The sequence below is a fragment of the Coptis chinensis genome, chromosome 9, assembly GCF_015680905.1.
Source record: "Coptis chinensis isolate HL-2020 chromosome 9, ASM1568090v1, whole genome shotgun sequence".
In the NCBI taxonomy this organism is placed as follows: Eukaryota; Viridiplantae; Streptophyta; class Magnoliopsida; order Ranunculales; family Ranunculaceae; genus Coptis; species Coptis chinensis.
In genome coordinates this window covers 42,656,676-42,670,613 of record NC_141464.1, presented here as the reverse complement: position 1 = coordinate 42,670,613, position 13,938 = coordinate 42,656,676, and the positions used below count along the sequence as shown (strand labels likewise).

The window sequence follows — 13,938 nt, the reverse complement described above, 5'->3', positions numbered from 1 at the left end:
ATTGAATCCTTCTCATTGATGTATGGTACAATCTATACCTGGGTGTGAAACAGTGACTTACTTTGCACCCCTTTGAGCATAGACAACCTAGTACAATTACAGTAGGCCTGTAGTACATCTTGTCTATTGTATGGTTATAATATGAATTTTATATTGCAATACCATTATTGGTTTGCCTACTGTATGGTAAGACAAAATATTAGGCGAAGACAAAATATTGATGCACTTTTGTGTAGTGAAAGTTCAATTTAAGAGCATAAACTGATGCTTGTAATTTAACATATAATTAGAAAGTCAATTAAATGCATTAAAGATAGTATGATGTAAAGAAATGAAAAAAGAACAAAAAAGAAAGAACAGAGCAAAACAAAAATAGTACGCAAAAAGAAAGTTACAGGCGCATAGATAGGTTCAAGTACCTCAAGCATAAGCAATTTCTTGGCAATGAAACTAAAGCATATGCAAATGAGAGTGATGAACCAAATCAAAGAATTGGTTTAAACTAAGTTTGTCGGATAAAGTGAATAGACACTACAAAAATAAGATGTTTGTAAGGATTTCTAAAGTACAAAAATACATCAAAGTTTATGTGGGATTTAGAAATGAAATAGTATGAAAATTGAATACAAAAAAAAACAATTAGAGGGGATTGAGAAGAAATGTCAGCATAGAAATGAAGACAGAAATCCAATAGATACTATTCCATGCCAAAAAACATATTTACAAAGCAATAGCCACGAATTCACAAGCCTAAAATTAAGTCCCATACCTGACTTGCCATTTTGAGAGAGCGGGAGAGAGTAATAATTGTAAAACACACCACTGCGGCCAAAAAACTCCGGTTGTTGTTGTTGTTGTTGTTGTTGTTTTTTTTTTATTGGAAACGGGTACATGAATTCCCAAAATATATACAATAAACCAATTTAGTTTTTCTATTACAAAACCATAAGTTATATTTTACATCAACAATAATAAGGGAAGGGAAATTAAGGAAAAAAGTTTATGAAAGAGAGAGAAGAGTGAATAAACCATGACTCACCTCTTTAAAAAACTTGAAGTCGTCTTGAAGTTTAGGAGACGATCGGCAATACATTGAAGTTCCTGAAATACTCTTAGTAACCAAAATGGTGCCAAACACGCAGTTATCTGGGGGATGGCTACACCAAGTAGCTTTGTTCAAAGTGTTGAGGCGAAAGGTTGCCTACTCGGGGTTTTATCTTGGTAGAGTTGAGAGAACAAATCGGGAACGTTACTTAATCCTTTACTTTATAACCGACTGCTTTTATTCTTATGAATTTATTGGGCAGAAAATTCGGACAAAGACGAAGGCTTGAAAAATTGAGTTATTATTATTATTTTTTAGAGAATGAAATTAATTTATTGTAGAGAATGGCGTTAATATACAAAGCCATTGCTAACTATTATGTTGATGGCGATGGTTATTGAGTAACAATTCGGAAAGGGTGTTTAAGGGAGAGGAAGAAAGGGCTACGCATTAAGCCCATGTCGAAGCCCATTAGGAGAAATTTAGATTTTTTTTTTTTGATAATGGAAATTTAGATATTAAATGAAGGGGGATCACACCCCCACCCCTGGACATTAATTTGCACGTTAAAAATTACTCAAATTACTCAAAGATGTTTCAAAACAATCCAGAGCGTACATCTATTCCCCCTCTAACGTAGATCCCTATGAAAGAGCACTTTAATATTGCCCTACAATTGTAAGGCAATATATAGATGTTTCAGACAGTTAAAAACTTGTGGCCTTTTAGGCATCTTACAAATATGGTGTGGCTATTCTTGTATATCATGAGAATATGAATTTGGTTTGGAACCGCTATATTTTTTAGGCATTCTTTTGAATCCCATGTAGTTATAAAAGGAAAAACTATGATACAGTCTTAACAGAAAATTTTAAGTGTGGAAATGCTTACTACATAGATTTGGAATTGCTGACAGTGATGGCTCCGCTTACCACCACAGAGAGATGAACCATTTAAAACAGTCATCCGTGATGCTTAACAGAGGTGGAAGTTGTGATGAGACCAGTTGCTTGATCACGTTGTCCTTGAAGTCATTTGGCTGGGTTAAAACATTAAGGGATGTCTTGCGAGCATGTGTACACATTTTATATTTTCAATGCTCTGACACGTTCGTTGATGCTGATTATATATATTCTCAGTAATGGATAGCACTTGTGATTACGGGTTATACCCTTATTAAACATATTGAAATTGAGATTTAACTAACTTTAGTCAATACATAAAAATGACAATCAACATACATTAACATATATAATGGGGATAATATATTTTTGGGTGAACTAGTAAATTTCGGTCAACCCACTTTGACTTTTTTTTTTGTGTGTATTTAGGGGGGAGACCCTAATTTCTCATCTAGTTCTAATTGGCTCATCTAGTGGGGTTAATACTAGTTAACCCTATATTTTTTTGTTTTAACCTTTATTAATCTCTTAGTAATATTAGAAATTTAAAAAGTTAGTTAATCGATATGATGCTCTCCATGCAGTGTGAATTGTTAGGAAAACCACACAGACATTCTAGTTCTGTCGAGACATTTGTTCCATTGTTATTTCCAATCTTGATAGTCAACTATAGATGTGCTTGTTATTGTAGTCGTACAATGTTAAGGCTGCATGATTACCCGAGGAGCCCATGGCAGGAGTTGCTTCGTGCTTAGCAAAAACTTTTTTGTTTGATTCACCGAGTACTTTGCGAAGATCATCCATTCTGAAAATAGAGCATTATGTGCCAATTAGAGGAGAGAGTGCATTATTTAACTAAAGATATTTGGTGTAAAGAAATAACAAACCTTTGAGTGGAAGGAGTTGGTTGTGAATAACATTGTAAAGATGATAACTTAGTCTTTATATAGGAGTAGAAATGGAATGTAATAAACTTGATTGTAATGTGAGTGAAATGTTTGGTTTTCTATTGGATTATTGGATGCTTGTTACTGTAATCGTTTAATGCTAAATAATTTGTTATCGTTTTAGTTTCCATGTATTCATAATTAAAATATTTGCTCACCCCATTTGTATCAATTACAGTTGTGTCAACGGGATTGAAAGGTGTATTTCCCTAAATTTGGTTGGTAGAAGGATTATGTGTGTAAAGAAAAGTAATCTATATACTAAGTTGCCTAGACTTGAAGAATTTATGGGTTACTATTTTTGCTTTATAAATGTTCACTCTGTAATTTATATTATTTCCTTATGGGAGTGAAGGGTGTATCTCCATAAAATGTTAATGGTAAGTTGTTATGCTCAAATATAGAATGGACTACTTGTACACAAAGCAGAGGCTATTATTTTTGTGAGTTAATTTTTTTCCCCATTTTTTTATTATATGACGCAGATGGACTCATTTCAAATTGGAATTTGCCTATTTGTAAATATACACTGAAGTTGGTTCACTATAGGTTGTGTCTGGGTAACCCCTTCTCACAGGGCGTCTTCATGGGGCAGTTGGATACCAAACTGCTCTGTTATAGTAGGGCATGCACTTGAAGACCAAAGCAACTGACTTCTTGAAAGCGGTAAAATATTATAAATGGAAATGGTATTTTTTTAACCACAAATAAGTCACAGAGCTTAAAAGTATAAAAACAGTGAACTGCATAGACTTCCTTTCAAAGTGAATCACATTAATATGAGGCAATCTAATTGAATGTCACGTTTGCTGCTAGTCGTGCACGTTGTATTCAGGAGTACCATTGGTTGCTTATATGTCCATGAAACCCAGCGGAGGGGATGTACTTTTGATTTCTAGTGTTACTACAATGTGGTGCACGGCGTATGCAACTTCTCATATTAGACTGGCAAGAAATATAAAGGACAATAGTAAGGAAAATAGGACTTGATCCACTCATAATCATTGCATCTTCCAAACAATATTCTTGCACCTAATTGCAGAAGTCTCTTCAATTGAGCAAATCATGACACACCAGTTTTACAGCAATAGGATCATATATTACATTATAAGATGAAACACTTTTATCTATGAAATCCGGATAATAAACAGGTTCAACACCAACAGACTTATTTGGCTCATTTACTACTACCATCTCCAAAGAGGTAACCAAGGGAAGATCCCCCACCAGGAGCATCATGTACCTTTGTTGAAGGTCGGTTTTGCATTACGAAAAAAACATCACTAAGTTGTGCAACCAAATAAGTAAATATCGCGAATACACAATCAACTCAAACTCAGCAAATTTAAGATAAGCAATAGCAATTTTAAGAGTATAACACATTTTGTGCGTTATCCAGACATTTTTCTTTTTCTTTTCTTATTGGATAAGTTATCTTTATTGAGTACATTTTCTATTAGTTATCTTCAAACAGGCGGGTAATGCATGTTTGTTCAATGATACAGTACATTTTTGTCCCATACTTCACTATCTCAAGTCCACATGCTACCTTGCAATTGATTTTCTGGAAGAATGGATCTTGTTGCACACCATCCACTCACTAATAACTCAATCTATTCTATCTAAATAAAACAATGAGTTCTTCCTTTAAGAAACCAAAGAGACAGACTAATGAACATACTAAATTATAGATACAATAAATGCATTGTCCACCAGACATGGATATAATATGAATGATACTGAAAGCATGAGATGAAGAGCATACCGTGATAAAATTGTCAGTGTTCTGGCCATCAGCTCGGAAATAATTATTTGCTTGGCTCCCTTGAATGCCTGCTGGAATCTGCTTAGCATTATTCATAGGTGGTGAAGCAAACTTCTTGGGAACAACAAGTTCTGCAGGTATAGGTATTGGTGCCTCCCTCTGAGGAAGTGGAGTTGAGGGTTTTGGAGGCGGAGCCTCACCACTCCCAAACAAATAACCCAAAGAACTTTGTCCCCCTCTAATGCTCACTCCACGACCCATTTTCCTCTAACAATAAATCTACAAACTTTCTTCCCTATATTAACAGATCCAAAAATCAATATTAACATATCTAACAAAAATTAAATTAAATTAACTCAAACATTGTAACGCGGATCTAATCAAGGGAAATGCTAAAAACAAAGATCTAGTGTTTGTGTACCTTGATTCGTGTTGGATCTGAAATGAGAGAAGAAAAGGGATTCCCTCTGGAACAAAACTGAGAAAAAAACAGTGACCAGGTATAATTCCCTCTGGAGAATTAGGATCCTGGTTAGGAAACAACGAAAAAAGAAAATGCACAAATGAATAAAAGGAAAATAGGGGGGAAAAACACTGTCCCGTAGAGGATCTGCAACCCAATGGTAATTTACAATTCGATGGTTTTGAAAAAATATTGTTAATAACTTTAGGCAGATAGAGAAAAGAGATCGTAATAGCTAAACGCCAAATCACTAAGAAACACCAAAGCAATTATTTGGAAAATGTGATGCAGTTTTACCTTGGGTGGCCTCCTATGCGTGTACAACATTGTCTTGCAGGAAAAGATAAAAATGTTCTCATCGTAATCCTGGGAGTGCATTTCACCCTCTCTCTTACCCGCCGTCGTCATTTAATGTCCAAGTTCATTGAAGTAAGGTTTCTCGTTTAGCACCAAAGCTTGGATAGATAGCAAAACTTGTAACATAGTGCATGTCCCTGGAATCCAGTGCTCTTACTTCTTTCCTTGCCATTTGTTCAGAAGGCCAAGGCAGACCTTTCCGCAATCATATAAGTTTGGGTTTAATCGAAGGCAACCTGAATAGTAGAATACTTGCTGGAAGCACATATTGCTTGATTTATCAGTCTCGTGCCTATCACTAATATTATAATTAATACAACAAAATGAAAAAGCATACCGGTGGTAGAACACATGAAACACAACAGTTATAGTTGAACCCACTAAAGTAACAAACAAAGTAACAAATTTAAACACAGCAGTCCACATTCAACACTCTGAAGTCGCAATTAATTTCAATTTAATAAAATTAACATAACATGTTCTAGTAAGCATAAGAAATTAACAAAGCCTTCAAAATTCAAGCAAAAAGAATAATATACAATCAACTCATGGGAAAGAAAAGAGAAATTAAAAATGGAAACAACCGGCAATGATTCAATCCACCCCAGTACCCACTCAAATTCCCTGCTAATTCACAAATATATGATGCAAGTGAGTAACATTTCTGATAGAAGAATGTAAATAGATAATCTATAGATGATTTGATAAGAGTTTGGGATTCAGTACCTTATTTAAAAATGCCTTATTCAAGGGGTTAGTTTCTCCCCATCAGGGAAGAATAATAACTGCATCAACAATCCTTATTAAGTCAGAAGAATCAAGGATTTCTTTAGAACAATCAAACAGAATTTTAGAGCTATAAAGAGGAGAAGATATAAAGAGGAGCTATAAAAAATTGATCTTACTGAGTCGTTGCTTATCAGAAGGAACTTTATGTATTGAGACTGCAAAGGCTAAAGAGAAAACAGGATCATCAATTTGCTTGAGAAGGGTCTTTAACCAAGAGAGGGAGAGTCTTAATGGCATATAAAGAAAGTTTAATTAGCGGGGGAGACCGTTCCTTTTCCTCAAGTGTTTTCATTCGTTCATTCGTTGTTGTTGTTGTTGTTGTTGTTGTTTTTTTTTTTTTTTTTTTTTTTTGGGCTGGGCTCAAGGCGTTGAGCAAATGACTGAATAAAGCATATTTAACGCATGTATTAGTAAACCGTTTATAGCGTGGAAATTAAATACGAATTAGGCCAACTAAATTTTGTGGGTCAATAGGAATTTAGAGAGAATTTAAATGCACTGGAAGTCTATTGCCGTTGGAGATAACATTTTATTTCTTAAAGTAAGCCTTTCAAATGCCGTAAGCGCCTTTTAGCTGGCACATTCATTTATGAAGCGTAATAATTCATTTAATTCATTTACAAAATATTTAACTTATTAAAGAACATTTTAAAATCATTGAGAATTAGGTTTCAAAACAATCTAAGCCATACACGTGTCTTTTATCCAACTCAGATCCCCATGCGATCCTGACCACTCTTTATCTACCCATTTTGTCTATATGAACAGTCAGCAATGTTTGTTATTAGTTTGTTAGTAGTTAGAATAACTGAATATTCCCTATAACTGATTTCTGTTTCTCTGTAAATATTGTCTATAAATACGAGTGATGTAACTAGTGAAATCAATCAATGAAATAAGAAAAATTCTTGATCCTCAATTCTCATTCATTAGTTCAACATGGTATAAAGCTTTCAAATCTTATTGGTTCTTCATTACATCACTTTTCAATTGAATCAATAAGATTCAATTAGGTAACAAGTATCAAACTCAAATCTTCATTTAGTTTTTTAATTCAGTTCAAGATTACTAGTTATCATCTTCATTCTTCATTGAGTTCAAATTCGATTCATAAAAAACATGACTACTGATTCAAGTTCGTCATCTTCCACCTCATCTCTTTCAATGAATTCTTTAAACATAACTCACTTTGTTCCTATTAAACTTACAAAAGACAACTATCTGTTATGGAAATCACTATTTCTTCCAATACTACATAGTAATGATTTGTTGGGAATTATTGATGGATCAAATCCTTGTCCAAGAAAGTACATTTTGAATGAGTCTGGAGAAATTATTTTGAAGGATCCTAAACACTATGCTTGGTGAAAATTAGATCAGAACATACTTTTTGGTTAAGTACCACTATCAGTGAATCTGTGCTCCCATATGTGATTGGTATTGAAACTTCAAGAGAACTATGGTCTGCTCTAGAAAGAAGGTTTGCAACATGTATAAGGTCTCATGTCATTCAGCTTAAGAATAGACTCTCTCTGTTAAAGAAAGGAACATCTACAATTTTTGAGTTTCTACAGCAAATCAAGGAGATCGATCTCTGATGCTCTAGCAGCTGCTGGTTATCAAGTACATGACAATGACTTAGTAGCTTATGTGATGCGAGGTTTACCACCTGAATACAACCCATTCAATACTTCAATAAGGACTCGACCTACTGATATCACATTTGAGGAGATACATTCACTACTTCTAAGTGAATAGCTGAATATGATTGAAAATAATAACAATGTGTTGTTAAATTCATCTCAAGCCTTCTCTGTCACTAGTCATCAGTATCACAACAATAGCAGAGGATCTTTTCGAGGCAGAGGCAGAGGCAGAGGAAGGTCATTCAATCAGGGAAGAGGATATTTCTAGAGAGGTTCATATTCAAATCCTTCTCCCTTGACTCCAACCAACTATCCAGTTCAAAACAAATGTGATCCAAATATGTCTCAGTGACCACAGTGCCAGATTTGTGGTAAACTTGGTCATATTGCGATTGATTGTTATCATAGAATGAACCACTCATATCAAGGAAGGCATCCACCAGCAAAACTACAAGTTATGGCAGCTCAGAATCAGTCACAAAGACATGAACACACAATCTATAGAAGTTCTTCAAATGAAAATGCCTACACTGCTTATGAGAATACTCCTACTGCTTACAATGCCTATCATGCTTATGGGAATCCAACGAATGACTCACACTGGATTGCAGATACTGGAGCCACAAGTCATATAACTGCGGATCTCTCAAATCTCAACATGCATCAAGACTACAATGGATCTGACAAAGTGCATATTGGGAATGGAACATTTTGCATGTCCCTAGCATTACTCAAAATTTATTGTTTGTACATAAGTTTCTTAAAGACAATAATTACAGCATCACTTTTACTCCTGAACATTTTGCTGTGGAGGAAAATGTGAAGGGGAAGATCCTTTTACAAGGGAATCATGAAAATGGTCTCTATCCTATCAAGTTTCAACACCTCAATCCTTCAACTGCATCTCATCAACAATTCAACATCCATCTCATTCTTCATTAGCTTTTACATGAATAAAGGAACTACTTCTTCTGCATATGTTGGAGAAAGAACTTCAAAGACCATTTGGCATCAACGACTTGGTCATTTGTCTGATCAAGCATTCAATAAAACTAGCATTATGCACGTGTGTTGCACGTTAAACCAAGTCCTATATGGGGCGTGAAGATCAGTTAAGGGAGTTGAGAACCTGTTAATATAGCATTGCTATGAAATAATTAAATGAAAGAAATGCAGAAGAATAGATTGCACCTGCATTGAAGAAAAATAGGGTACAAAGCCATAATTAAAGATAAAGGTCATAATTAAAGATAAAGGTCGAAGAAATGCCAAAAAAGTTGATTGATTATATACTTTAAAACCAAAATCATCATCTATACATGTCAAAATTAGTTGAAACATTACAAAAGAAGAAAAGAACGATATGGACAAAAGCTAGTTATGTGAAGCCAAGTGGATTTCTGGGTCTTGCAGTTAAGTTCTTTGTTAAAGCATTCAACATAGCAGATGTACTCACTGCCAAAGGAAAAAGAGATTTGTATGAATATACATGATAGAGATGACAAAAGTTTATAGTAACCAATTCAAATTGTAAAGGTGTTGCACTTACATTTTCATTCAGATTTGGTGCTACATTACTTGTTGAATCATTTATGATTGGAGAGACCTTTGAAAGGGTGAAGAAGCTATTTTTGTGTTGTCTGTTGAAATTTGTTATTTTTATACTAAACATGGCCTTATATCCCACCAAATTTTGGAACAGTTGTAGTATAATCTCTGTACCATTCTCCTGAAAATATTGAATGTGCACAATTTAAAATGCAATTGGATGTATGTGCTCAAAGTAAGAGACATATATATATATATATATATATATGCATCTGTGATTCAATGTGGGCCAGTTCTTTTTCGGTTTTTTGTAGGAGTGTCATTGCTTCATCTCGAAATGCTACAACTTTTACGGTAGACGTTTCGTCTTTTATCTCCATTCGTAGTTGGTACCTACGCAATATTAGATTAATTATAACATATAAATAAAGTAGTTAAAAAAGTTATAATTTACCTTTGTTCTGGTGATACAATGCCGTGGTTTGTGCAACTGTAACTGTTACTGGTGTTATTAACTGCTTTCAGACAATCTAAATGTGGACATGCATTGTAAGTCCATCTCTTGTCATGAAGTATTTTGGAAATAATTGCTTCACAGGTGAAATGGTTTTGCTGTAAATATGATGGATTGTTAAACGGGGCATGGAATATGTAAAAAATAAAAGTTGTAGATTAATATACCTTGAATGACGTACCTGTGATGAAGCATCATTAGTTGAGGCAATTACATCTGATAGTGTTTTTTTGTTTTGGGACAACGGTTGTGGAGCGATACTTGATGGTGGTTGAAGAGGCCCTTGCAACAGAAATTTACTTTGAGCTGGTACTAGACTGTAGAAAAATGAAATTTTCTTGATAGTAAATGGAGTATAGCTGAGGATTATAGGTTTCGTACTTGAATTTGAAATTTGAGTAGTAAGTTGAATATTACATAGGTGTAGTATGTGCCCAAGGCATCTCTAACTAAATTGCTATTGAAGTTTATGCACATGGAAAATTTTGTAATGAAACAGAGAAAAATAGCTCCAATTATAGTTGAAAGAGTGGAGCGAACTTAGAGCACCAAGAGCTTTCCTATTTGGAAATCGCAAGTCAGACCATTTTTCCTATTTATATAATTATAACATGAAAAGGTTGCAATGAGTCGAGTTCTGTAGGATGTGAGTGTATTGGCTTCCCTGAGATGAATAAAAATGCAATAATGCAAGTTATACAAGTTGTGCTAATCTCATGTATTTAGGCAACTAAATAAAGATGATAGGGTTCAAATACTTAGAGAAGATCAATAATTATATCACTGATCAAGTTAGTTTTTCTCTGAGAACAACCTATACTTGCATTATTCTCCTGCAAAGAGCATCTCACTTCTCATGTATATTACTAAATAAACAATTATTAGAATAAAGAAAAAGTAATATATTAATCGAGCACAAGCATATATGGCAGACCCAAAAGCATATGTATTCAATATATATAATTTATGTCAAGAACATCAGGAAGAGTACCTGTTTATGATGTTCGTAACTTGTGAAATTTGCAAATTTAGATATAGCTTTGTTGCAGCCGTAGACGACAAAACATATTCATGATATTCGTCTGTAACATGTTTAGATTTGGATAAGTTAAACAATAATAAAATATGATAGAAATTGATCAATACGAATGTTGAGTTTGATCTGAACAAACATACCATCATATCTAACGCTTGTAGAAGTCACTATTAAAACTGATGCGTTAGAATTATCTTTGAATGCATCATCATCGAATTGCGTTGCCGAGTTGCTCCACAATGTGATTTTCAATACATATCCACTATATAATGAAAAAACAATTAAGTAGCACATGGGAGATGCAAGAGAGATATATAGAAAGTTTTTTATTTGATTGGAATGAAATCACTTACTCCTCATCTTGGAGTTTAATCACTCTTACAACAGTTTTATGTCCATTTTTTTTTCCACTATATTATTTAGCTTATTTCACTTGTACACGCGTCCAACAACATCTATAAGAAAAGAGAAAAGGATAAAACATTAGAATGATGCTGGATATAGTTATTAAAATATTTTTTTATAGATATTTACCTGAAAGATTTTTGTTGTCAATCTTTGATGGTATTTGATCGAAACTGATAAATGGAAATGCATGTTCTGGAAAGTTCATAAATTTGATTTTAAGTGGTTTTATGCTGGTGTACCAGTTGAAACAAATAATATACTTTCCAGGTATGACATTATATTTCTTGTCGTTTTTTAACAAAGAAAATCGATCTAGAGAGTAAATCTCGTTCTCAACTATGTGGCGTTTGAACTTGTTCATCAATGATTTATCAACTCTTGCATGTATTTGGTCCCTGAGAAAAGTGCAGACAATGTTATATATAGTGAGTAAAAAAAAATAGAAGGTTACGCAACTATCCGTACATGTTCGTCAATAAGCAGCATGTCTAGACTCTTTACTTCATCTGTAGTGTAGTCAACTGCTTGTCATAATCTAGTGACTCTAGCCATTATTTTCCACTCTCTATCAGTCGGGTCAATATCTGCAATGCAATGATGTTGAACATGTGCCATTTGCAGAAGTCCCTACACATAATGAAAGATTAGCTCTTGTAGGTATTGTAGTTATACTAACATACGTAAAGCCAACTTAATTGGAAATAGCTATATCAAACATTTATACAATAGTGAAAGACAGACATGTAATTTGAGTTTAAACTAGCATCAATTCTCAAAAGTTTAAAGATATAAATTGATCTCTAAGATCAAACTCTAAGTATCATATAGCAATACTCCTTATCTTTACTATCCATGACCCTGCAACAATTCAACAAATATTAGTTTCATCTGCCAAGTATATAGCAGCAGTGTTGGAGTTGAATATAAACAATGCCTTTCATGTACCAATGGATTCAGTTGTGTCCAATACTCCAACCACAGAATTTGATAAACAGAAAACATGTTAATGGTAAAGTGACGATATTTGTTCTAGAAGTCATGTCATCACAGTCAGGTAGAGCAAATAAATAGAAATTGTTATGAAAACATAAAACATACTAATCTAAAAGAATTTATACATACATACAAATATTTGTTCTTAAAGATGAATGATGCAAGAAATCAAAACAGGATGATTTTAATTATATGAGAGAGCTTACTTGGGTATTAATTACAGTGAGACGAAACCGCTTCAATTTGAAACCCGACTTTCAGGGTAGAATTGCTAGGTCGGTTGTAAATAAATTACTTAAAGCTTACGACTGGACTGGGCCATTTTCTAGTATGGTCTAAACAAAATCAACCCATATGGCTACGATACTACTTGCTACTTGGCGTAGATAATTTCAAAAATGAGAAACAATAAGTCCCATAGCAACATGTCCTTTACTCCGGGTAATTCTGTCCCAAGCGCCCGAAAGATCGCGGAAACAACAATTTTTCTAATGGAAAGAGAACTCAAAAAAACAATAAATTCTTACTGAAGAAATCAATAATGACTCTCCCATCCGTAGCCCGGCCTGACGATTTCTTAAAGTAAGTCATTTCACAGGGAATAGACTGGCAGAAAAGCCGCTGAGAAACCGCCAGTATCAGAATTGGAGTCACCAAAGTTGAAGATAGCTTGAAACTCACATTTGGCCTCACATATAGAACCCAAGAAAGCCATGGTCACCACCAACATGGCTAAGACTTGCTGGATAACAAACCAAGCACCCATTTCTAAAGAACGGATCTCTTTTTGCTAGTGAAAATTATGCACTATAGATGCTGATGGAAACAGAATTTATACACAAAAGGATGCATTAGTCGTTGTAAATGTGTAAGCCATAGAAGGACAATTTTTTTCTCATAAGCTCCATTTGAAAACAATATTGCTATACAGATATTATTCAATGTGTGGTTCATAATTGAGTTAATTTTCATTTTCATTACAACTGAACTGAAGAAGAAAAATAGCAGAAAATTGATGTGGCCAGGATGATCTGCCTCAGAACATTGTTCAAATGACACCTATTCCACAATAGCCACCGGATAGGTAATATCCAGTTTTCAGTCATTGATGAAATGAAATTACACGCTCAGTTTTTGGCTTTACAGGATCTGTCACAGCAAATGATACAGAAACCATGCCATCCACAGCAACCAACACGCAAGTGCGAGCAAGGTGCTCACTATCTGACATGTACTCCTAAACCTCATGAACCTTCATGAGTCTCTTGTTCCCAACCAATACCATTTTCTCACCAACCATGCCGCCCACCCCAGACCCTGGGTACACCTCGAAGTCTTTATCTACATTTACGTGCCTATACTGCTGATGCAGCTTCTTAGCATGCGCCACTATAGCTTTTGCGACAGGATGCTTACTGTTTGATTTGAAAATTAAAGAAAAAAAAAACAAATAAATGGTAATCCAAAACAACTATTCCCCTTTCCCTTACAAAGCAAGTAATGATAAGAGAAGGAGTAGCTAGAA

The 13,938-nt window shown here is 34.3% G+C and overlaps 2 protein-coding genes across 2 annotated transcripts; both read right to left on the bottom strand.

The window, feature by feature from the left end:
* Nucleotides 1-3,917: 3,917 nt before the first annotated feature.
* On the bottom strand, nucleotides 3,918-6,500 carry LOC147476135 (protein SPIRAL1-like 1). The gene is made up of 6 exons (XM_086583145.1): nucleotides 6,385-6,500; nucleotides 6,206-6,264; nucleotides 5,420-5,734; nucleotides 5,081-5,187; nucleotides 4,659-4,954; nucleotides 3,918-4,154 (listed from the first exon to the last, which is right to left on the bottom strand). The coding sequence occupies exons 5-6, from the start codon at nucleotides 4,918-4,920 to the stop codon at nucleotides 4,072-4,074; spliced, it is 345 nt and encodes a 114-aa protein (XP_086439271.1). The 5' UTR covers nucleotides 4,921-4,954; nucleotides 5,081-5,187; nucleotides 5,420-5,734; nucleotides 6,206-6,264; nucleotides 6,385-6,500; the 3' UTR covers nucleotides 3,918-4,071.
* A 653-nt stretch (nucleotides 6,501-7,153) lies between these two features.
* On the bottom strand, nucleotides 7,154-13,644 carry LOC147476134 (uncharacterized). The gene is made up of 8 exons (XM_086585639.1): nucleotides 13,537-13,644; nucleotides 13,010-13,155; nucleotides 11,366-11,422; nucleotides 11,153-11,274; nucleotides 10,968-11,058; nucleotides 10,158-10,293; nucleotides 9,917-10,074; nucleotides 7,154-9,369 (listed from the first exon to the last, which is right to left on the bottom strand). The coding sequence occupies exons 1-8, from the start codon at nucleotides 13,642-13,644 to the stop codon at nucleotides 9,255-9,257; spliced, it is 933 nt and encodes a 310-aa protein (XP_086441765.1). The 3' UTR covers nucleotides 7,154-9,254.
* Between the last annotated feature and the right edge of the window lie 294 nt (nucleotides 13,645-13,938).